The sequence below is a fragment of the Chrysoperla carnea genome, chromosome 2 (genome assembly GCF_905475395.1).
Source record: "Chrysoperla carnea chromosome 2, inChrCarn1.1, whole genome shotgun sequence".
Classification (NCBI taxonomy): domain Eukaryota; kingdom Metazoa; phylum Arthropoda; class Insecta; order Neuroptera; family Chrysopidae; genus Chrysoperla; species Chrysoperla carnea.
In genome coordinates this window covers 87,549,472-87,576,173 of record NC_058338.1, presented here as the reverse complement: position 1 = coordinate 87,576,173, position 26,702 = coordinate 87,549,472, and the positions used below count along the sequence as shown (strand labels likewise).

Sequence of the window (26,702 nt, the reverse complement as noted above, 5' to 3'; positions counted from 1 at the left end):
CTCGCGCAACCGTGCTAGAAAATCAATCTGCTTGGTGGACCAGTGGTATCGCTGCATGACTGCCATTCAAAAAAACCTCGTTCGCAACCCAACCCAGTCAAAATATTTTTTAAAATTATTTATAGCTACCTTAATAATTTCAATTTACAAATTATGAAATTTTAATTATGCTTACTAAAACGAATTTAAAAATTAAAAAAAAAAAAAACACTGTTATTCCAAAGTTTTAAGTTTTCACTTCTGTTGATAGTCTCCATGACTGACATTCAGTTATTTTTATGCCGAGTGTATTTCTAACTACTACAATTATCGTAAAATCATTAAAAGCAATTAATGATATGTTACGAATATATTGCAACGACTAATGAGCCATTACCCATACAATATATAGAGCAGTAATAACCAACCACTAAACAAATTAATGACTATAATAATAAAAACATTAGGCACATATTATTATTAGAAATTTCTTAGAAAGTCAATATTTACCACTACAGCCTTAATTCTTACAATGAAAACATTTACAGAAATTTTTTTAGCTATATTAATACTTCTGTTCTAAATTCGCTGTTTAAATCCAAAAACCTTGTATATTATTACTCTAGCAAGGTTTTTTCTGTCCTACCCTTATCTTACTTATTCCTTTATCAAATTTCATGATTCAAGCTTATTATGTCTAGGTTTGACGAAAAATATTCCCACGGTCTAAAAATGTACCGCTTATGAAAAAACACGCAAGACAAATAATTTGAACGAAAAAATTTCATAAATACTCAAGACTCTAGGCATATAATACACAAAGCATAGGGCTTTTCATTTTAAAATCACGACTCACATTTGTTTCTTACTAAACGATTTATAACCAATGTGATAAAATGCATAACAAATATCTTCTATCTTAGTCCTACTTATTGCTGTCTGTACGAAAAAATAAACTCTGCACTTGCGCATGTGACATGATGAAAAGGTCTATTGTGAGACAAACTTGTTAGTTTTAACAGATGCTCTCCTAATACTCTAGACCAGACATGGGCGAGTTATTTTAAGTCAAAGTCACCATAACTTTATTGTGTGCCATAAACTTTATTATGTGTCTCTTTATCTAAGTCCGCATTGCTCATAGAGGTGGAAGCGAGACGGGTATACGACTCTTCTACCTATCTCGGTTTCTCTTATAATAATGAGATAGGAAAAATTTGTCTCCCTCTCTTACTCCTATTTTTGGTTGTCACTGGTTAGGTTGTCTTACTCGTACTTTAGATACAGATGTATGAGGGACTTCTCCATGTTTGCCCATGCCTGGTCTAGACATATAATTACTATTTTTAATAAATGTTTTCCTTATATTGAATTAAGAATTTTTGATTTTTTCACTGTTTGTTGTTTTTAACTTTTCACTGTTGTTTTAAACCACGTGTACAGAGTAGCCACGGATTACGGTAACTACGGGAGCGGAATTCCGCACGAGTTGAGCTAGTCTTCTTTTATTTATTAAAACCCGAGTTTGAACTTCAAGGCTTTATTGCGCCCAAACGTAATTACTTTGTAAGAAAGCTCAATTTAATATATTTATTTTAAGCCTTAAGCCTTGCGTCACGTGACAGAACGTTATAAACATGTTTTAGAGACAATTGTATTAGAAAACAGTGAAGTTCATAAAAATTATTAATACAAAAATATCGGTGCTATCGTCAATTTCCTTAATTCTGTAAAACGAATAAATATTCTTCAAAAGGAAGTTCAAAATCTTAACAGTCAACGATCTACATTAAATCTGTTTTCAAATGCAGGCACAAAGAAAGGCAATCGTATCAAAATTATAGTGTCTATCTTTTTTAAAAGTCATTATCAACTAACTAAAATAAAAACTGAATTTGTGGACTGTTTTATTCTGGACTTTTAAAAGCGTTTGATTGTATAAATTTTATAGTCCACTTTAAAATCCAGGTTGCAATAAATTATAGCAATATTAATTTAATAAAAAAAATAAATATATATCCATATAATGTATAATATTTGCCACCATTAGACTCAAACCATTATGACTCCAAGGACGATACCTCAATTATTTAACCACCACTAAAAGTAATGTTTATGATATCCACTAAATATACAGGGTGAGTTGCTTCACTCATCAGTGAAACATTTTATAGATTAACTAAAAGATATAAGTACTCATCAAAACAATCTTTAATGACAAAACTAAAATTTCAAATAGATATGTCGGCGAAAAATATTCAAAGATTTTTCGGAGAAAGAGTTTTTGAACTTTATTTTATTGTATATAATGCCTATATGGGTACATCTTACCATGCAAATTATTTTTCAAGTTCAACTTTCAGAATATAGTTCATTTTAAACTAAGACTTTGACAGAAACTCATTTCAGATTATTTTTTAATAAACTCATTAGCTGAGAAGCGAAGTGCACCGATATATAGATGAGAATATGACAAAACGTTTCAGAAAGTACTAGAATTTACCACGGCAAGGCCGAAAATTATAGCTAGTATAATTTAAACGACGCATTCTGTAGATAAAGCCCTAATTTATATGTGAGACGGGGTGGAATTTTATTAGATATCTTAAAATTCAATCACTACAAGACATCTCACGCAAAGACATTAAAAAACAAATACAGATTATAAAAAACATATGAATACTATTAAGGTCATTAATATTGAAGTTATTTTGTACCATGTGTGTATTGAATCATTAGGTAATATACTGACAGTCAAAGTAACGTCCAACGCTTTTTTCTACATCTATCGAATCGTATTCAAATATTTTATAGTAAATTTCATTCTAGTCAACCCTAGTAGCTCAGTTGATTAAAACGTAACCAATTATGTTCGCGGTATGCCTTGGATAGTGGTGTCGATTCCCGTCGTCGCAACAAAAATTGTGCCTGGTGTGGGGCATCGTATATGCATGAAGGAGGTTCACTCAACCTCTAAGAATAATTGAGGAGCTGATAAATGAAATTATCAGCGGAAAAGGTGGTAAAACACATATGATATCACAATGGGCCATATGGCTTAAGTGTTTATGGGCTATATGGTAATAGCGTTCACATATCTCACATATAACAAATACTTTTATTTATACTTATTTGATTTATAGTCAGTTTGAAATTACCTTTCCATTGATAATAATATGCTAAATCTCTTTGAACTAAATAATTATTAATATCAACTTTGGCAACAAGATGATCCCTGGCGAGTAACATTTAAATAAAATTACAAAATGTATCACCATCTTGCAACTAAGATAAATTTCTCAATTCGCCAGAGGAGTTTCCGTGGCCGAATGGACAAGAAGTACTTTAATGCAAAATTTTAGATTGTTAGATGGTGATATTCCGGAAATAAAGTAATCAGTTAGTAATTGATTGTACTGGAGGATTTCACAAAGGTGCAAACATGTAAAGACACAATCTGTATATTAAACAACATGCCAATTGTCATGACGGACGTGACGAAATGTAACGTCTATACTTGATTATAACAATAAAATAAAGCCCACTGTGACTTCACTTATCTTTTACGATAGGTTTTCCAAGGAATAATTAATTGTCGAAGTTGGATTAAAAAATAATGATGAAAAGATAAATTTAACTAACCTAAGTAGTCAAGTCAATAAATATAATCTAGGTTGTACAAATGTGTTCTACATATACCCTGAATAATTGAACTAAAATGATCTTAGAAGAGTTAGAAAAACGCCCCACTGCTATTGGATGTATTTGAATTTTTTTTTCGAAAAGTGTCTAGAGTTCGCAGAAACAATTATACAAAATAACTACTTGGATACGAAAAAACAACTTAGGGTAAAATTCTGACCGCCCCCCCCCCTGGATCGGACCGTGATGGACGATTCTGGTTTGTTTCTGTAACTTTGATTTTGGGCATTCATAGATGGATTCAACCGATGACATTGAATTCACTACCGGATAATCTCACATAATGAGTGAATCTAAAGTTTAGTTTCCAAATATTCTGGATACGGCTCCATGAAGGCTTGTACATGTGCAACTAATATAAATGAAGCAATAGGGATGAACGAAGTTCGCCTCGAACTGCAGAAGTAGTAGCTGAACTGGCAATAAAAGATAAAAATGCCAACTTTTTTTGCAACTGCATCTCAGTCACTCTCCAAACTATTGCTTGCCTTATAAGTGCTAGCTAGTTTATTTCCTTGATTATTCAAGCGTGATTAGATTCTTAAATGCTGCAAAAGCATCCATCGAATATTTCCAGCTGTAAGACAGGCTGGATTACTAAATTTTTTAGTGAAAATACCAAAACGTTACATAGTAATAGTTTAAAAAAACATGCGAATGCTAATTTCAAGAAATAAGTACCAAATTTTTAAATAGAAAAAAAATGAACATACCCAGTTTTAGCAAAATTCGCCCAATATCGCATCATTCGTCTAGATAATTCAATTTCTTCTGGTGCATAATTTTTCGCTGGATTTAATGGTTCTCCAAACACATAATTAATTTCATCACCGTGCATAACACCGGTCCATGATGGCCAAGGATTTGATATTGAACGATGTTTAAAGTAATACATGTACACAAAATTACCAGTTTCAGCGTAACGATGTGCGAATTCGTTAACATTACAAGTGAATTGATAATCACCAACCATTTTATCTAGAGCATCACGGTTTTTCACCGGATCATCTGGATTCAACCAATCTGTATATTCAAACACCACAGCTTGCCTAGCGACATTATTTATATACGGATTTAATTCGCGTACGGCTTGTAAAAACTCTTCCCGTGACACATACACATTTTCTTCCTTACGAAACAGTTCGGTTAAATAGTAAATCATAAAATAATACCCTTCTTCTGAATTTGATCCCATTAAAATGCTTGTCTTTTTAAAATTTTTCAATGCTAATGATTTTTGTGGGGTTTCATCGAGAAATGATCCATCAATAACTGGCACAAATGGAAATTCACAAATACCTAACGTACCCCACTCATTATTGACTAATTCAATTGGATCTTTATTACGTAAACATTCTATAACAGCCGGAATATCTTTACGATCATGTGGACAGCCAACGGCTTCGGCTAATCGTAAGCCACGTAAAACAGATTCGTCGCGCGATATTAACGCCCATGGTGCAGTCGGAGATCCAGACTCCATAATTGCTTGACTAAATAAATTTCTTGATAACGGCGATAGCAAATGCAACGACACGCTTACGGCTCCAGCCGACTCACCAAATAACGTTACATTCTGAGGATTACCACCGAATGCATGAATATTATCATGGACCCATTGTAACGCCATCAACTGATCAAATAATCCAGCATTACCGGGTACATCCGCAGTATCGAAAAATAAGAATCCAAGTGATGCTACACGATATTGCATTGAAACTAAAATAATGTTTTCTTCAGATACCAATGTTTTATGATCGTAAACATCTAATGTGGCAGTACCCGAATAAAAACCACCACCAAAGATCCATAACATGACCGCTGCATTTTTAGGACGTGGTTTTGGTGAAACAACATTCACATACAAACAATCTTCTGACAATGGCGTATTTGGATTCCACATAGCAGATCCAGGAAAATCACCAAACACAGTATCGATAATTTGCACACAACTATTTGGTGGGGATGTTGCATTAAGGATATCATCCCAAGGATCTACTGGTCGTGGATGACGAAATCGTAAATGCCCGACAGGCTTTTGGGCATATGGTATTCCCATCCATGCATCAACTTGTTTCCCAGAAACAGCTGTTAAAGTTACACCACGTACACGACCTTTACGTGTTTTCACAATAAGTGAATCCTCTTCAGGTACTGGTGGTTCTTCACGACGTCTAAATTCTCGACGGAGTTCTTCAGAATCACGTTGTAAATCAAATCGATCTGTTGCACTTAAATAAGCTCTCTCTTCACCGAATGGCCGTTGCGGATCAAGAAAATGATGACGTCCTCGATGTGATGTGGATGAGGCTGAAGAGCTACCTCCACCATTTGTTGGTTGAGATAATGAACAATTTGGAATCACTATCACAAATAAAGTGAATGTGAGCAGACACGAGGCCGCCTCTCGCCATCTGCACACCATACCGATCCCCTGACTGTAAAATAAGAAAAATATTTCTTTTTAAATTTCTTCCGTGCTATGGAGAATTTGAGTATAGAGAATTTCGTGCTATGAGCAAAAAATAATAGATGAGTAATAAAGAGAATACTTCGCAGTTGGTTTCGTTATGGCTAAAACGATTCATAGGCAGATTTTCTCTCGTGTGATCTTAAAACTGAATAACGACGCCTTTTAACGGACATTGATAACAAATCATTTTAACAAAACGTTTTGTTCAAAAAAATTTCCGAAAAGGCTTAATACAAAAAAATGGATAAGCTTTTGGAACCACAAATACAAGTAAAGTGTTTTATTAATTTGTTTGAAAATTAATTGAATCTTTTAAAAAAAAAACTTACTTATTTGTCAACAGCAAAATTTTGACCGTGGTACCATAGTCTCTTTTAGGCAGCGTTTTCAATAGTTTTCTTTAATTCACATGAAGCTTAAGACTTTATTCTGTAAATGAAAGAAAAATGTTATTTTTAACTGATAAAACAAAAGATTGAAAAATTTAAAATAATTGATTTTACTAAATAAATAAATCTAACAGTAAATCAGACGGTGAGCTTATAACGAAGCAAAATTTCCATTTTTTTATCATTTTTTGAGAATCGATAAGCCTGTCGTATATGTTAAAAGAAAGTTATTGAAACACAAAAGAATTTGACGGGAAACAAGGCAGGAAGTTTACAACTGTCGAGAGGGTTAAAAAATGTTTTTTTTATTAAAATTGTTCTTTATTTTTTACAAAGTAAGAACTGTATGGTGTTTACTACAATGCTGGTATGGTATAGAGGCAGGTACTATTGTATCTATGCTAGGAAAATTGATATTTCAGTATTGAATAGGACTGTCCACTTGAAGTATTGTGATATCGCCAACCAGTATAGGCCTGACGCCTATATTGTATTGACTGATCCGTCATAACTATTGCTAATGTTACTATTCCCTCAACGATCAAATCAGAATGGCGTTCCCACCAATACTGACCTAGTGATATCCACAAAAAATTTCTTAACGCCTTATCATGCCAATAACTTTAACATCTTTGCATAATTACAGTAGGCTAAAAATAATTTTCAAAAAACACGAGAGAAGGGATTTATTATTGAATAGTATCTGAGAGTTTTTATCGTTACTGTGTAAATTAATCAAGCTTTCTTGAGAAAAATGCGCTAAAAATCTATTTCACGAACTTTTACAAAACCGTTTAAAAACACGATTCCTGTATGCTATTCCATAAGAACCGTGCTTTTTTTCCGGGATAAAAATTACCCTATGTCCTTTTCTGACTCCTAAACTACCACTACCTACGCAAAAAATAATGTCGATCCTTTGCTCTATGAAAAATTAAAACAAATCTATATCACGGGAACCATACATATAACCGGGATAAAAAGTAACCTATGTGCTATTCCAGACTATAATCTATCTTCGTGTCAAATTTCATCCAAATCTGTCCTGCTGTTCTGGCGTGATTGAGTTACGAGCATCCATCCATTCATCCATACAAACTTTCATGATTATCTTCTTCTATATATATAAGCGATTTACCACTAACTGACTCATCAGGAAATCTCCAAAACTATCGGTCCGATTAATTTAAAATTTCGCAAACTGAATTCTTTTGTGACATAGACATCCACTAAGAACGGTTTTTACGGAATTCCTATCCCTACGGATTTTCTGTAGTTTATAAGTCTGTAGATAGAGTCATAGAGGTAGAAGATACTGTTCACTATCCTGCCGAGTTTCTACACACACTCAACCCACCGGGAATACCACCTCATATTCTTCATCTAAAAATTGGTGCACCAATAATGTTGTTGCGTAATTTAAATCCCCCAAAATTGTGTAATGGCACCAGACTACTAGTAAAAACCATGAAAAGAAACGTTATCAAAGCAACAATTTTTACAGGAAAGTATGAGGGTGAAAGTAAACTTATTCCTCTGATTCCATCGGACTATCATTTTGACTTTAAGCGTTTGCAGTTTCCAGTAAAATGTTGTTTCGGGATGACTATCAATAAAGCACAAAGTCAGAGTTTAAAATTAGCCGGTGTAGACTTACGAAATGATTGTTTTTCTCATGGTCAATTTTATGTGGCGTGTTCAAGAGTGAGTTCATCTGAGGATCTCATCGTTCTCCAACCAGATAAACGTACGAAGAATGTTGTTTACAGAGAAGTTTTGAGAATGTAAGTAAAGTATTTTACAGGTTTATATATTTTTATCCATTATTATGAGTTTCATATACATGAAATGTTATTAAATGTTAAAATTAAGAGAAATAGATTAATGTGATGAAAAATGGAAATGTAGTTGTTATGTATAAAAATTGTCATACATAAAAAAAAAGGACGTAAAAATATAATTGATTACAAAATTTAATTTAATAGATTTAAAAAATGAATAAATATATTTTATCAAAAACAAATTTCAAAATTTATCCTTAGTTTTATGGCAATTTTTTCGTGGTGTAGGCTTCTGGGGATTCTACCATAATAAATAACGGGAACCCATCCCAACACATAGTAATGTGGAAATCTGTGCATTCACTGACTGGCACTATATTTTCCTATTTAAAATTTGAAAAATTTACAATAAATATCAAATCGAAATGAAACATTTCGTTAATAAAAGAAGTATAGTTTCACATCTAAATGGTTAGTATGCCAAGCAAAGCAGGCGGGAATTAGCTAGTAATATATATATATATATATATATATATATATATATATATATATATATATATATAAATATATATATTAAATATATACATATATTATATAAATTTTTTTTTAAATATTTCATGTTTTTATTAATGTTAGTTTATCATGTTTTAAGAGCCCTCTCTAAAGAACAGCTCAAAAAAAAAATTTTTAAAGGATCACTCCGAATTTTAAAAAAATTCCAAAAACGTTAAAAGTCGGATTTTTTTTGTATTATATTTTTTTCATAGGAGACTTAAAAAAAAATATATTCGTTTTTTTTGGGCCACCCTAGTATATATGTATATATGTTTAATGGAATGAGTTTGAAATTTTAACAAAAGGTTAATTCTTCAATTAATGTGAATCGAATCCCACAAATTAAAAAGGTTCGCGTGTTGCATCTATTTTAATACTTTGAGGTGAGAATGTTTATTAATAAACTTAGTCAAGCTTTAACTAACTAACAAGCTGCCATGATGAACAACAACAACAATAATAGGTACCTGCAATGTGAATCTTGGACAAAAAAAATCAATACAATGTAGGGCAGTAGTATGGAAAAATCAATCGAACATGTTTCCGGTTACTGAATATAATTAACCCGGTTTATCATTCTTACTAACGTGTGTTTTTTTTTTTTAAATGTTAGAGTTTCTATAATTTAATAAGAACTGTTATTTAACTTACTAACAATACATTTGGAATAATATTGTTTCGAGTAATTATGTCCATTAATAGATTCCTGGCCACTGGTTTAGATTCAACTATAAAATAAGTGAACAGAGTCTGTAATCAGATGGAATATATATTTTCAAACTAAAAGAATTTCGCTTATGCCGGTTTTCCATTAAACGGACAAACAAAAACAAAACAGAAACTCGTGTCTTAAAAAACAATACTGCAACTTTTTACAAACTTTTTTAAGACTGGCAATGCAATAGCTATTACAGTTTCAGTTTTCTTTTTGTTTTCAACAAAAACTCAACTGCCCGTTTAGTGGAAAACCGGTGTTATACTTAACAGACAATGTTCCAAATTAAGGATAAAAATGTAATTTCCTGAGATTATGGCAAAAGTACCATAGAGAACTATTCTAGGTCCCTTATTATTTATATCTTCCATACTAGGATCCCAGTTTATGAAAACACAATCCTTGAAAATAAAGGATGTCATACCATCTGGGAAACCTTCAGCTTGGTCATTTTTCACAGATCAGAAAACGATAATCCTATTGTATTTGACGAATTATTCGTATAGGTTCAAAGCGATTTTTCAGCTCTCTTCTGATTAAAGTTAGCAGTCCAAAATTGTATATCGTTAAATTTTTTAAATCTTAGAGATTTTCATTGATAATAATTGTATATGGTAGTCAAATATTAGTGGTATAAATGTAAAAATATTGATAAATTTCTTATCATGAACTGAAAAAATTGGACTTTGTCATTCAAAAGCAAGGTATACCTCAAAAAGAAGATAAAACCCAAAAAGATGATTAACCCCATACTAAAATGCAAAGAAGACAAACGGCTTGTCTCAGATCTCTGCAAGTTCGGATGAAATAGTTTTTGATTTGGATCCTTTATTTTTCCGTCCCATACTAAATAATAGATTAAGTTAAACGCCATAGCCTAACTATATATGCATCTACATCATCAATTTCAATCAAGTTAATCAATTTGATTTCATTTTTTTTTTTTTTTAAATTTGAATAGTTATTGTTTAATAACAATATGTTCAGCCTGTAAAAAAGTATATCAGCAGAGTTACTGCTGATATAATTTTTAAAAGATTTAATATTTCCAGCGTCGATTAAATTATTTATGTGTATTTGCTTAGGACTCGACGTAATAAGCATATTTAATCATGTTCAAGGAAATAACCTGACTTCAAGCCTGACTGAAGATTTTTTTATTCTTGAGTCAAGCTGAGAAACCAACACTGGCCCAATCTCCTATCAGCTTAGAATGATAACATAACATGACAAGCCTAGGGAGACAAATTATAATTCTAGTCAAAAATATTGCCTATCTGCCTTTGGCACCAGGACTCGATCTATTAAAGTAAATTGGGGGAGATATAATCGCTCAAAATTGAAATAATTTCGGGGAAGCTTTTCAACATGCTTGCATTGCAAAATATGGACAGCTAGGTAGAATATAATTACAAATTGAGTTTTTCTTCTTGAACAACAGATGGACATTCTGTATATTCAACAAGACTTTTCCACCGCGCATATAAAACATCTGTTATGCTGACTCTATCAAAACCGTTTACCATATTTTTTCATTATACGAAAACTTTATCTCATTTTTACTATATTTAATTTGTTAATAGCAAAATATGTATAGAAAAACCGATTTAATACTTATCACATGTGAACAAACGAGAACTGTATATGTTATTAATAAGGTCGTTAATATTTACAAGTTAACGTGTAAATAATGCTTCATTTTACTTACACGTTAAAGACGTTATTCTATAAATGGCATATAAAGTTTGAATGGCCTAAACATCCTACAGACAGTTTATCAAATTTTGTATTAGAAGCTACGGCTGAATATTATTTAGGTCCCTAGTTGACGGCGCCGTTTAGTAAAATGGCTAGACTCTTAACTGAATGGCTAATTAAACTAGTAAGGTCTACTTAAGTTAGAAATAATTTTGGTCCGGTTTTTGGAGGTCAATTAACAGTTCTTTTGCGTGAAATTTAAAAAATAATATATAATAAAATTCACTCAAATTCAATTTAATTTCAATATTTCAAAAATTTGTAATCATTGCTCTTTCGTGAGCCATTTTATTATAAAATGGCTTACAAAGACACACACAAAGCAATTAACTGCTGTAAAATCGGTTATTAAACAAACAAAGTCACTAAACAAAAATGTTACAAAGTTGTGAGCCTCAAAAAGACACACTTTACAAATCAATATTTTATCACCTGCCTCTTTAGTTAAAATAATCCGGCCGTCACGTGACTAGTCAACAAGTCAACTAAGCAATTTGTATGACGTAAATGTAATAAAATGCTCTAAAAATATCGTAAACTGGGCAATTTGTATGACGTAAATGTAATCAAATGCTCTAAAAATATCGTAAAGTGTCAATAATCAAAGTATTTTTATGTTTTCATTTTGGAAAGCGCCCTAAGTTAAAGTTTTTTGTTTGCATAAACAAAGTCTGTGATAAATGTAAACTTTTTTAAAGCTCAATCGCCGATTAATTTTTGTACAATTAACATTATTGTGAGTTAAAATAAGGTACTGTGCTAAAAATCACAGTTTTAAAATTAAACAAATCAAAAATTCGACCCGCAAGAGGCCCCAAAACTGTGTTTATTGTCATCAAGGGACTTTAAACAGCAGTAGATGATACCGTATCTTTTAAAAAAAAATTTTAGTACTTGCTCAAACAGCCTTGCTCAAACAGCCGGGCGACCTTAAGATGAGTTAAAAAGTACGATTTTCGATATTCTCTCTTACAATTCACGTGTAAGTAACATGCAGAACTTAACTGCGTTAACATACAAATAGCCACTTGATATGATAATAAAGTGCTTGTGCTTGCTGCCTCTCTGTATACGCTTGCAAGCTATACACAGTGCTTTTTCTAGTAGTAGCTATCTGTTATTATTATATTATGCGACATATGCGCGCACACTTTGTGCATATAATATTCACACTGTGATAACACAAAAAAGATAAAACAAACAACAAAAAACTAACAAAAAATATATATAACATGTATCGATTTTCAATCTATTTAAAAAAAAAAAAGAAAAACATACGAAACTATGTAAAAAAGAGATTAAAAGAGAAAAAAATACAAGTTAAAGAAAACTGTCACCCTATTAATTAGTCTGGGTGTCATGTCAGTTAACATGCATTGTCAATTTATCATTGATAGTTGATCATAGGTGGCCTATATAGGAGAGAATTTATTATTGCCAGGTCACTCTTTTCCATTGGGGTTGCACTCTCTAGGGTAGTGCCCAGGGTCTCAGGGTTAAGTAGATACACGATTCAATAACAAAATAATTCATTTGTTATGTAATTTTTGCAGTTTCTTATGAGGTGTTAGAATTATGTTTATTAATTTTATATAATTTAATTAGACGCAAGTGAACATTGAAAAAAAAATGATTTTCCAACTATCAAAATACGTAAAATGAGACGAAATTCTGCATTGGCCCATTTTTTTTAATTTTTTTCAAATGAAAGTAAATATTTTGATAAATGGGCTAATTTTTTCCCCGATTTTTTTGAAGCCATATGACCGAAAAAACAGACAATGAAATTTATTAAAATTGAAATTGGTGAAAACGTTCCTGAAACACACGAAGCTTACGAATGGCTCTGTGACGTCAGTTCGTTAGTTGACTTTTATTAATTATCATAAATATACGAATTGCGAATGAAATAAACGGGCAGTGACAGATAAATCGGTCAATATTGATGATGAAAAATCGCGAATAAAAATATATCAGGCGTGTTTTGTGCCTCTGTGCCCAAATACTACTTCAAAACAGCCACAAAAACTTTCTTTTTCCGTTTCCAATGGATATGGCTATTAGAAAAAAAAAGTGGTTTGATCGTGCTAATCGTGCAATCTAATTATTATTGTTGAAGATCATTTTGTAGTAAGTACAGTACGAATATTATCATTGCCATGATGAACATTTTCTTTTACTATACATGATGAAATTTACCAAAATTCAACATGCTACAAAAGTCCCCTTAGCTCTCCCCCGAAGGGCTAACAATTTTTTTATGAAATTTTAATAATCACATTTTCTTTTCTAGAATGTTACGCATTTTCTTATTAAAATTAGTACTCACAAAGTCGATTTTTGGTGACATTTTATTCTTTACTTTCAGAAATGATTAATATAGACAATACCCCTTTAAAGTTGATATTAACGATATATTAATACGGCGATTGACACTGTTTTATTGTCATCGCTTGTCGAATTGACGTCAGAAACCACGTGTGTGGTGGAGCCAAAAAAATCTTTTTAAATTATTTCAAATATTGTGACTTTTTTCATATACAATTTTTTTCATAGTGTTTTTGTTGTTAATAATGCGTAATTTTCGAGTTACAGGCTCTACATCGACCTACATTTTCATAGAAAATTAACAAAAAGCATTTCGGTTTTTTATGAAAAAGGTCTATTATCTATATAATAGACCTTAAAAAGGGTCTCTAAAATTTTATGTTCTATTCTATGGCCTCTTTTTTCCGATTACCATATGAACGAAAGTAATTGTATTTTTTTTAATCATCTGTACATACAGGGTATTTAGAAATTTATCATTTTTATGTTAGCACATTTAATTTCAATCAGATATTATGCAAAATATTTATTATTATTATTATTTATAAAAATATGATTATATAATATTGTATACTCTAGTTTTAAATGTGAAAATATGTGATGATTTATGTTATATTTTTATACACAAAAAAAAAAAAAATTAGGGCATTATTATATCGAAATCAGTTCATTATTTTTAGTGACCATTAATAATTTAACTTGTATACCAAGTGTTCCATTTTAAACAATCAATTTGAATCGATTAAAAAAAAAACTATATATGAAACTATGAAAATCCCTATATCCTTATATATATTATAAATGTGAAAATAAGGATGTTTGTTTGTTTGTTACGCTTTCACGATAAAACTAGCGAATGGTTTTTAATGAAACTGTACAGTAATATAGCTCATACATCAGAATAACACATGAGCTATAAATTATAAAGATATTGATTTTTAAAAAAAATTTAAAAAGGTTGAATTTAATCTGACATTTACTATTTTAAATTTTTACAGAAATCTTTAATTTACGGTTCGAAATGATGATCACAGATGGAGCAAAGCTATGATCATCATTTATAGATTTTTGTAAAAATTTTAAATAGTAAATGTCAAACAATTTGTGGCCACCTTTTCTGATAAGCTCAATGATTTATGACGATTTTACAATTTAAAAAATTGAAAACTGTGCAAATCTTTTAGCTGCGTAAAACAATCCCTTCAAGCGTTATGAAAGGGGTAAAGTGAGATCAAGAGAGGTGAAGGCTATAAAACGGTGGTTCTTACTTTTAAGTTCAGTGAAGCGGGCGGGTATCAAGCTAGTAAATAATAGTTGAAAAACTGAAAAACACGCTTTCGTAACTAGCTGAACTAAAAATTAAAAAATGATTTCAATAAATTAAAAATTAAAAAAAAATTGACTGAATTAATTGTTGAAATACCCTGTGTAGAAAGTGTTGAATATCCCTGTGTAGAAAGTGTTGAGTTTAAAAAACAAACACAATTATGCAGCCTTCCGACCCCCATTTATTTGGTTTTCGACAATTTTCGAAAGTATTTGCAAGAATCTTTTTTCGTTTTTCAAAAATTTTCAACTCTATCTTTTATAGTCTTGGAGAAAATGGACACCAAAATTTTGTCCTAATTTGTTCCATCACGGATAAACAGTGAAAAACTGAAGATGGCACTGGAAGATGATGGCATGAAAGAATTATAAAGAAATATATTTTTTTTCGTGCCCACATGCCAAAATCTTTATTTTTAGAAAAATGATACTTTGATCATTATGGATCTGCCACCGTCCTTAAGGCTTTGGTGTGATGATCCCCAAATAGAAAACTTGGGATATTTTTCCAAAAACACTTCATTAAAAAAATTTTCAACGAGACTATTTAAAATGGCACCTGGTATAAGAAATACTTACTATTTGTATAGTGAAAATGTATTATTTGTAATAAAATATATCATTCAAAATTAAATAAAAGGGTGACACGCAAATTAATCTGTCAAAGTAAATACGAACACATAAAAACGAATGATCAAATATTTGAAATACTTGAGAAAGAATTTTCAGTGAAAACATTAATAAATATTATGTAGTTTCTTCTACCTAAAAAATCGTTCGATTTGAAACACGACATACAGTGCTTAATGTACAATATGATTGCATTCATTTTCTTTCTATAGAAATAATGCATTCTTATACCTATATCACAGTATTCACAGTACAGATATAATTCAGGCAATATAGAAGCTAGTTACTCTTCGCCACTATAGGGAATATTAATGTATTTTTTTTATATTTTTAATTCATTGTTTGCACCGTTATAACAAAGTAAAAAATATAAATACTGCTTAAAAATGCTGTAATCAAGTGTAAAAAAATAATTAAAATACATTATAATTTTGAAATATTTAAACGCAGTTTTTTGGTGCTCTCTGTTGATGACGTATAAGTACGTAATCTGTCAATTGGTTACAGTTCAATGTATAATTTACACTTTAAAAAAATGAATTTACAACACAGAATTTACACTCGTTATTAAGTTTTCTAATAAAAAGCCGTAGAATAATATAAATCAATATTATACTTGGTAATACCATGCAAAATGTAAGTAATTAATACCATATAGTAAGCCAGTACTATGATGTCACGTCCGTTTAAAAATTTGAATTTCCCGTTTTAGAAATTTCGAATTTTCTCACTGAATTTGTACTTTTATGAATTAATTTTAAGTAATTAAAAAGGTATTAATTACTAAAATAATGGTTTAGTTGAAATGTCCTGCCAATAAAGTCACGGAAAAAAATATCTGAACCAAATTTAAATTTCATGAATATTCCCTATTGACTAAATTACAGGAGGTTTTTTTTATTTAAAAAATTTCTGTATCACGTCATGAATAAAAATGCACAAAATCCTTACAAAAAAAGAGGGCGGAAGTGCCTCCATTTTAATAAGAGCCGTTTTGGTCTATATATCCGTAACCGAGCACTTTAAACATGTTTACAAACTTTATTTTAGATAACTAAATATTCTGTCTTTTTTGTAATAATTTTTTTTTTTTTGTATTACTAGCCGTTTATGACTTATATTATACGACTATGACGATTTACTTATTGACTATTTGACCGATATCTCTTCTAATATTTTTTTAAACAATAAAATTCGAATAACTTAACTTTTAAATCTACAAATTCCCTACTTTAAACTTTTTTTTCTAAAATTTGTATTTATGAAGTTAAAACGCGTTCAATGTTGGTTGTGCCACCGCTTTTATGATGAAAAATCAATAAATATATAAAAAAATATTTATAATAGTGACACAATTAGCAATAAATAATTTTGCATTCTTACCTTCAAAAACAACGACTACCCGTCAAAATATTTTTTACAAAAAAAAAAAATTGACAAAAATGATTTAATTATACACAGTAAAGGTTATTAGCATTTTTGGAGATATTAGCCGAAACGCCTTTTCTTAAAATGGCGGCACATACATTCAATACGTATAGTACTAAACCAATTTTTAAAAAATAGCTCCTGTAAATTTGGTGCAACTTTGAACGCGTTATAACTTCAAAAATATTAATTTTAGAAAAAAAAGTTTAAAATAAAAGTTTTAACTCAGTCAATTGTTTGTTTTCACTTGTTTGAACTCTTTTTTCTTCTGAATTCCTCTTAGTCTTAACTTTTCGAATCCTAGTAAGCAAACTGTAGCATTTGTGTAAAATTAATATACATTTCTGTCAAACAACTCAAAAAAAGTTGCCAATTATGGAAGAGACATTTATTACTTTTAGTAAAAATAAGAATGGCATTCACGTATTTTGTATCATATGAAAGACCTTTTAGAAGTAGATACTTAATAAGCCCCTTGAAATATAAAACAACAAATTTTGAGCAAAAGGTTAAATACACTGATTGCAATAGTTTATTATTCATGATTATAAATATTAATAAGACCTAATTACTGGAAGTGTATGGTTTAATTATTTAACACCAGTGGTATACCGATGTACACTCCATATGCAAAAATTGAAGTATTTACATATTGAGACTTGTTTGAGGGACCATTTAATTTGCATCATGAAGAATGTATTTATTTCAATTAAGGATGTAAGAGTGCCAGTGCAATCTTGAATAAAAGGCTTTATTTTTCTTTTTATAAATATACTGAATCTAAATCAATTAGCCTTTTTCCTCTGAAGATTAAAAAAAGATCCTCTAGATGGCAGGATATATTTGTACCCCCTGTGTTTCCATCTAGCGGATCTTTTTTAATCTTCAGAGAAAAAATGCCTGGAATTATTAATTATTGTATGTCCGGATTTAATGATAATATGATAATGTTTATAATTAGTCTTATGTAGTTATAATTAAAAATTTTTATTAGTATTATTTAAAAAATATAATGTTTTAATTAGCCTTTTTACTCAGAAGATTAAGAAAAGATCCGCTAGATGGCAACACTAGGGGGGGGTACAAATATATCCTGCCATCTAGAGCCATCCTGCCATCTTTTTTAATCTTCAGAGGAAAAAGGCTAATTCTTTAAGAGGGGTTGCCCGATTATTTAAATAAATAAATGACATTAAAAGTAGGCATATTTAAAACATGGGTTTTATGGGAAAACGGTACATGGATGATATGTTTCCACAGATTTCTCCAAAACTAGTTGGTGGAAATTAAAAGAAAATTGTTTAAAGTAAAGTTAAAACCTTAATAAATGAGTCAAAACATAAAAAAGTCGGTGTGCCCGTCTAATTAAGGATGTATGAGCACGGTAGTAGGGACACAAATTTAAAAAATATTTATTTTAATTTTGATGTTGAATTATATTATAGATTCAAAATATCGAAAATTGAAAATTTTGTTGAGTTATTAAGCTTTCAATAATATTTCGAAAACCAAGGCAGATATCGAAAAATTGTATTCGTATTTTTCGTCTACATTCATGAAGTTATAACAAAATGTATCATCAAAGTTGAAAATAAGGTACAAATAATTTCAAACACAAGTATAAACTTGCCTTGGCGCTCGTACTACCTTAAATCATTTATTCAATCCCATAAACTTTATGGTCACCTCATATGAATGCAACTTTTCCTCGTAAACTAGATTCCAAATTATTAGAAAATCAATTTTCTCAATGGATTCTTTCCAAGTTTTTCCAAGCAACACTGTTTATAAATAATAATTTTCTATAAAAAGAATTGTAGATGTCGCAAGATGTTCAGAAACTTCTGCAAATTCTTCAATAATAGATGCTACAATTTAAAGATTTATCATTGATAGGTCAGAGTAAAGACTTACCTAAAAACAAGTGAAAACAAACAATTGACTGAGTTAATTGTTGAAATACCATGTATAGACAGTGTTGATTACTCTGTCACATTACACATACATACATGCCACACATATATAACTGATATAGCCAGAACATACATACTATTTTTTGCGCTCTCACGGGTAAGCAGTGATGTTTACGAAAAACTGTTTCAAATAAAAGTTGTTTATTTATTTATAAGGAACATTTGTTACATTTACTTTTGTTCTTTCTCTAACGGTTTACAAGATGGGTCCTACGGACCCAAGACCCAATTGAGCTTGTTGCTCATTTACGAACTTGACCTCACTTTTTACGTCCTCAGCACGCTATAAAAGTTTCAGCTTGATATCCCTTTTCGTTTTTGAGTAATCGTGATGACAGACGGACAGACAGACGACAGACGACAGACGGCAGACGGCAGACAGACAACCGGAAATGGACTAATTAGGTGATTTTATGAACATCTATACGAAAATTTCTTTCGTAGCATCAATATATAATAAGACTGGAAAAAGACGTGGGGCAAACAATGTTCAGTTGACAAAGATATTTTACTTTTTTTTTATTATAATAAAATATCAACTTTTTCACAGATAAGCGATTTGACTCCGAACAAAAAAAGCGTTGCTCCTGGTTTGAATCCTTAGTGTGTCTGTATTTCTGTCTACATCGTCGTAGCTAGCAAGCAGATGGAACGATTTGAATGCGATTTTAAAATAAAGAATAATTCTTATCCATGTTTAATAAAAATATCATCAGTTATTCTGACCATTATTTTAAATCACTACTATTCGTTGTATTTTGACGATTTGAAGCGAGAAATGCGGACAGACTTTTAACATTAGTATAGTTTTGGTTATACAAATTTTTCAACGATTGAAAACTTTTTTATCAATAATTTCTTTATGAGAGGTTACTAAAGAAATTAAAGGTCAGAAAACAAATAAATGGCATGCATTTAAAGTTGACATGTTTATTCTTCTTTAGAAAAAATAGGTTAAAAATGTTTTTTCTAACAACCTATTCCAATGGTTTTATATTTAATTGAAAAAATAAACCAAAAATATAATTGTTGTGTACCTTACAACAAAGGTTACAACAAAGTTTAAAGTGGCACATTCATTGGCGAACTGGCATGCCAGCTTGGGGAGCGGGCACCGTGGACCGAATATAAAATTATAGTTTAATTATACTATAAAAGTCTATAGTTCCTTCATTTTCTAACAAATAATATTGTAATCCCTATATATTATAAATGTGAGAGTAAGCATGCTTGTTTGTTTGTTTGTTACGCTTTCACGCTAAAACTAGCGGATGGTTTTTAATGAAACTGTGCAGCAATATAGCTGATATATCAGAGTAACACCTGAACTGTAATTTATAAAGATATATATTAAAAAAATAAAATAAAATAATTTAATATGACATTTACCATTTTTTAAATTTTTACAGAAATCTTTAATTTATGAGACCTAATTTGGGAGATACGTGTATGACAAAAATAAATACATTAGGCTTCAGATCCAAATTTGGAAAAGAGTTTTTTTGTTGCTCTTAATGAGCTTATTTTCGGAAGCTAGGTTTCTGCAATCAATAACAGAACACGTTGCATACGGTATAAATATTTGGCATGTACACGTAAGTATGGTTAGGTAGTATCATTTTCCTTAAAAACAATTACTCAAGAAATAATTTTCGTTAGTACAATAATGATGCTATTTCAATTAGTGGTCCAAGTATAGATCCTTGAAGAACTTCCACTAGCATTACTTTGAATTTTGAATAATCCGTTTTATACTACAACGACCTAGGCCCAGTTAAACAATTAATTTCACTGAGATAAATTATTTAATACTTCAATCGATAACTTCTTTATGAGAGTTTAAAAATATGATCGTTAAAAATAGGTCTTTATGTATTTTTACATCTTTATTCTCCAGTAAAGTTAAATATAGGTTAAATGCTTTTCTTCTTATATAACTCTCCAATTCCAATGGTTTATTATTTAATTAAAAAAAATAAACCAAAAATATAATTGTGTACAAAATAGGCTACAACAAAGTTTTAACAATATAGCCCTACTATAATTCATAATGTAAATAAACATTGCAGTCAAGCAGTGTCGTATACGGCATAAATATTTGGTACGTAAGTACCAAAGCTACGTTCGTACGTATGTATGGTAAGGTAATAGGGAAGGTTGTAGTACCTCGAGTAAAATATACCTTGAACCATTGTGTAGTTTCTCGGCAAATAATAATATTCACTGAACAATATTTTCATCGAAATAAAAATTTTTAATCATCATGCAGGTTGGCTGAAGAGTGGCATTTTTTTCGAATATACTAAATTTTAAAATTCAAGAAAAAGTAAAAACTTTTTTTTTTACTCTGACTGTGCATTGCCGACACTTGCATATTATCATATATATCCAGATATTATCATATATCTTGGTCATCCAGATATTTTTATAAACACTCATTGTAAAAAATTGGAAGTAAATTATTATACTATACATGAAATAATAATAAATTATTATACTATACTCCACTTATTAACATAAAATTAAAGTTTGAAGTAGTAAAGCTTGAAATACGTAAAGTGATATGTCTTGAATCAAACAACCATGTACCATTGAATCATGGTAATATGTATGCATTCAATTTTATAATTATATACTTGTTGTTTATTGGTTTCCAAGAATTCATTCAAAATACCAAGTGAGTGTCTGTAAAAGACACCCGGTTGGGACATTTCTAGGAACATTAGAGTGTGAACCATGGTGCATTATGATGTTGTACTATGGTTTACAAATCAGTACCATACTAAACAAATTTTTTGTCGGTATTTGTTAAGAATGTACGAACAATAAGGCAATTTTAAATAAGAAGCTTGTTTTTTTTACATGATGTTGGGTCAAAATCAAATCTGAAATTCGAGGGGAAGGGGCTATTTAAATACGTAAATGACATCAAAAGTTGGCATATTTAACATTGGTCTTATGGTAAAACGGTATAGATAGAAGATATATTTTCATAGATTATTCCAAAATTAGTCTGTGGAAATTTAAACAAAACTGTTTCAATTAGAGTTAAAATCTTAATAAATTATTGAAATAACAAAAAAAAACCGTTGTGTCCGAATAATTAAGAATGTATGAGCACGGTAGAATTATGTTATAACTTGACAATGTAAGCAGATATCGAAAAATTTGAAAGAAAAAAAAATTTCAACTTTTATCGAGAGTTGAAAATAAAGTAGAAATAATTTCAATCGTAAATAATTTCTAGGCTAAAATTGCCTTGGCGCTCGTACTACCTTAATGAATAACAGTGCCATAATAAGCGAATATTCATGAAATTTAAATTTGGTTCAAATATTTTTTTTCCGTGACTTTATTGGCTGGAATCAACTAAAATTTTAGTAATTAATATCTTTTTAGTTACTTAAAATTAATTAATAAAAGTGCAAATTCTTTGAGAGAAATTTCTAAAACGTGAATTAAAATTTTAAAACTTACATAACGTCATTGTATTGGCTTGATAAATTCGTTTACATACTGTATGGTATTAATTACATATATTTTGTATGGTATTACATTGAGTAATATTATTCTACGACTTTTTATTAGAAAACTTAATAATAACATGTGTAAATTCTGTGATGTTTTCATTTTTTTCAAAGTGTAATTTATACATTGAACTGTCACCAATTAACAGGTCACATATTAATACGTCATCAACAGAGAGCGCCAAAAGACTGTGTTTAAACATATCAAAATTATTCTTTACTTAAATTTTTTTTTTTTTTTCACTTAATTAACGCATTTTTAAAAAATATTTATATTTTTTACTATGTTGTAACGGTGTAAACAATGAATTAAAAATATAAAAAAAATACATGAATAATTCCTATTTTGATTCTAAGTACAGCGGTACTACACCTTCTCTCATGATGTTCCTTAAAAATAATTTATATTACCCAAGAAATAATTTACGATACTACAATAATAATACTATTTTACTATATATACAATACATATACAGATGTAGTATAGTAAGTATAGTACTGTACTGTACTGTTGTAGTATAACGTATATACATTGGTAGTATAATAATATGCTGTAGGTAGGTATGCTCTACTAAAACCATAGTATTCTCTACCAAAACAAAACACAATCATATAGTACGCACACGTATAACGTATAACGTATACGTATTTATAAAGGTTCGTATCTATCTGGTTGTGTTATATGTTTAGTTTCGTTATGGGTTCCGCAGTGCGGTGAACACGTACAATATACCAAATGTGATATATATGTATATAATATTATATTATTATATACTTTAGTGCAGTTACTACTACACAAAACTACACAAAACAATGTTATATTTTAAATAATAATATATATACATAATGTATATATGTATATAATTACGGGATGGCCCAATATATGAACAGTCAGCGTAACCTCAAAGCCCAAAATAAGAACAGAGACATATAAAACTGATCGATCATCTAAGTGGATAAAGTACAATTATCCGGTCAAATTAAATTAAAAAAATTTGAGTGAAGGTACAAAAATCCGCACCCGGAAATCAAAAAGTCCTCATCAATCCGAGACGCGGAAAAAATTTACGTTGGGCCAAAGGTCACAAAAACGGGTTTTTCATGATTTTCATTGAAACGGTAAGTTTTATCATAAAATTAGCTCAGGAGAACATTTTAGGTCAGATAATTAAAAATAAAAATGTCTCAATACTTTTTTCCCTCTCCGAAGCCACCGTCTGAGATAGTAACGAATCAAAAAGTAATCGTTATAATATATAAGTTATCATCACTGAAGATGTAATACAAGTAAAATTATTTTTTTATCAGTCTTAACGTAATACGTATATAAAATTTTTTCCACATCCCGCATCGAAGAGGACTTTTTAGATTTCATTTGTGATGGTGCCTTGATCAATCTACCAAATTTCAGCCAGGTGCGAGTACCTTCGGATGTTTAAATTGACCGGATAACAAACTTAGTTTTTCATAATTTGTATTACATAGCAACTTGAACTACAATGTTAGCCAAACAATCTGTTGATTTTTTGTTGTTGAAAATTCTTTGTTCAAAATTGTCTATAAATTCCTTGAGAAACTTAACTGCCTTGAATTTAATTAAACAATCACGAGGACTTGAATCAAAGACTTCTCTTGCTCGATTAAGATTCATAAGAGCGCAATTGAACGAGCCGATAAGTCATAACCATTTAGGGTATAGAGCGACAAAAAACCCATGAACCGTAACTTTCTGCCGCGTGGTAAATAAGCTCCTGAGTCGATGTGGAGCATTTTCTCTCATATAGCATATATAAGGCAAAACCACTCCTTTTGGAGTGGTTGGGATGGAAGTTATTTGGCAAGCGGCAGCTATTATTTTCAGTTTTGCTTCCTTTATACTGGTTTATTGCAGTATTGGGAATACTCCCAAGATTAATTTCAAATTACCGTCGTACTGCCAGTCTGTCACTATTTTTCCTTAAAATACTATGTTATGCGGTTAACAAAAACAATCGCACTTGAGTTTATGCGGTTAGGATACATTTTTTCCGTTTTGCTTCAACATCAATCCCCTCCGAAACCGCCATAAAGTTTTGCCTGCCCTATTTTTCCGGTCCTTAAAAAACGAATGCTTTAACTTATCGTTGCTTCCAACCGGTTAGGATACACTTTTTTTCTCAGATTTCTACTATCCCCTCACCCGTTGTGGAAAATTTTCAAGTAGATTCGAGAGAATCGTCAAAAAAACATCCCTCCAAAAAATCGTAAAAAAAAATGTGCCGCAAAAACAATTATCACAATAATTATATTTTTGGTATTTATTTTGATTTCAACCTACAGGCCTTTTATTCAATCTGAATTCTAACTAATTTAGAACAATTTCTGTTGGTGTGTTTTGTTAAAAGACGGAGCTGGAGCTGATTCTATGAAAAAAAAAGACGGGCGCTTAGTTCCTAGCCAAAACGAACTTCCAATACTTTCTCGAGAAAATCTTACTGACTTAACTACACTTACTTAAAATGAAAGAAAATAAACATGATTTGAACGAATAGCTTTTTTATTCCAAAAATTGCTAAAATCTTGGTAAAATGCCTACATTAACCAGCCAAGTCAAAAGCGTGACCCAAATGGCTCAAACTATATTTTTGATCAACCTATATATGTATTACGGTTCAAAACAGCTTATTCGGCCTTTGTCACGTGTATATCTATTATGCAATTCTATAGAACAATATTATTATTAGTTTAGGATAGGATAGCCTAAACAAAATACCTAGACAATAAAAGTATTGATGTCTGAAGAACGATGTCCTTGAACGTTGTATAATAAATATAATACAAATATTTGTATGTTATTATTATTATTATTATACCCATTTCCATTTCAATCACAATTATATACGAAAACTTTTACATTCTTATGTTTATAGTGAAAATTTTAAAGGAATTTTATCGTAAACAACATTTTGTTTTAATATTTCAAGAAAGTTATTTTTTTATTTGACAAAAGAACTGCAAATTTTATGTTCGTTGAAATACATTTCGAAAATCTTTATAAAAATAAAATAAACGGTATTATTCTTGTAATATTTTTATTGAAAGTAGCCAATTGTAAGAATTATTTAAAAACAAGTAATGAGGAACAGGCTTAGGTATTTATTGGATTTAATATAATATTTAGAAGGATGTAGTTTGGCAAGGGGGAGGTTAAGCAAAGATTACCAAGCTACAAAAGTTACTTAAAAAGACATTTTAAATAATATTTAATCAATTTTGGGTAAGGTTGATTTGACCACTTTTGACGAATTCATCCCCTCCAGCTCCACGGCTCCAGGGGGAGGGGTGCCAGAGGGGAGCTATATCAAACCTAGGACCTTGTTGATATAAACCCTGATACGAAGTTTTACTACTATCCCCTCAGCTTCTCCCTAGAAAATCCTATTTTCCTGTATTTTGAAAGATTTTCCCTAGGGTGTGGGCCTTCTCGAATTTTCCCGGATATGTGGCTTATACCAATCCTAGGAAAACCTTTAGGTCTAGCCTTGTGCCAAGTTTAATCGAAATCGTTAGAGCCGTTTTTGAGAAAACCCCAAAAATCCTGTTTTTTCCTAGAGAGAAGTACCCTTGAAAAAGGGCCTAGGGAAAAAATGAGAAAATCATCTAGAACTATGACCAAACTGAACCTATGTACCGAGTTTGAGAAAAATCGGTTGATAATTGAAGGCTCCAGCTTGGTAACAGGTATACCGACGGACGCAACATTTTTTAAAAACCACTTTTTTTAAATCAGGGACCCTCAAAACGTGTATTTCCGTGGAAACCCAGGTATCGATTTTTTTCTATGGCAATACTTTATTTTATTTATAATATAATAAAGTAAAATTCGTTGAAGTTTCTTATAGCGAATGTAAAATATTTTACAACATAAACCCGTTTTTTAATCTTGTTGTAAGTTATTAAATCTTGCAGAAATAGGATCGTTTATAGAAATGAATAATGTAGGGGTAGAGGTTGAACCTCCGTTTTTCAGACATCTATCTATATCAGAAGCCACCCACATCATTATTTCTTTATCTTTATTTATTTTATTTTAAACTACATCCAATATACAATTAAATTTTATGATGTGAGTGAAGTTGTTTACTACGTTCTTATACAA

The 26,702-nt window shown here is 30.4% G+C and overlaps 1 protein-coding gene across 1 annotated transcript in view; it reads right to left on the bottom strand.

Annotated features, from left to right (window-relative positions):
• The window catches only part of LOC123293737 (acetylcholinesterase-like), a 64,506-nt gene that overhangs the window by 5,717 nt on the left and 32,087 nt on the right, over positions 1–26,702 (bottom strand). Inside the window, exons 2-3 of the mRNA XM_044874639.1 lie at positions 6,484–6,583; positions 4,395–6,119 (exon numbers count right to left, since the gene is read on the bottom strand). Of these exons, the coding sequence (XP_044730574.1) occupies positions 4,395–6,106 (1,712 nt within the window). The 5' untranslated portion in view covers positions 6,107–6,119; positions 6,484–6,583. The remainder of the gene's footprint in view (positions 1–4,394; positions 6,120–6,483; positions 6,584–26,702) is intronic.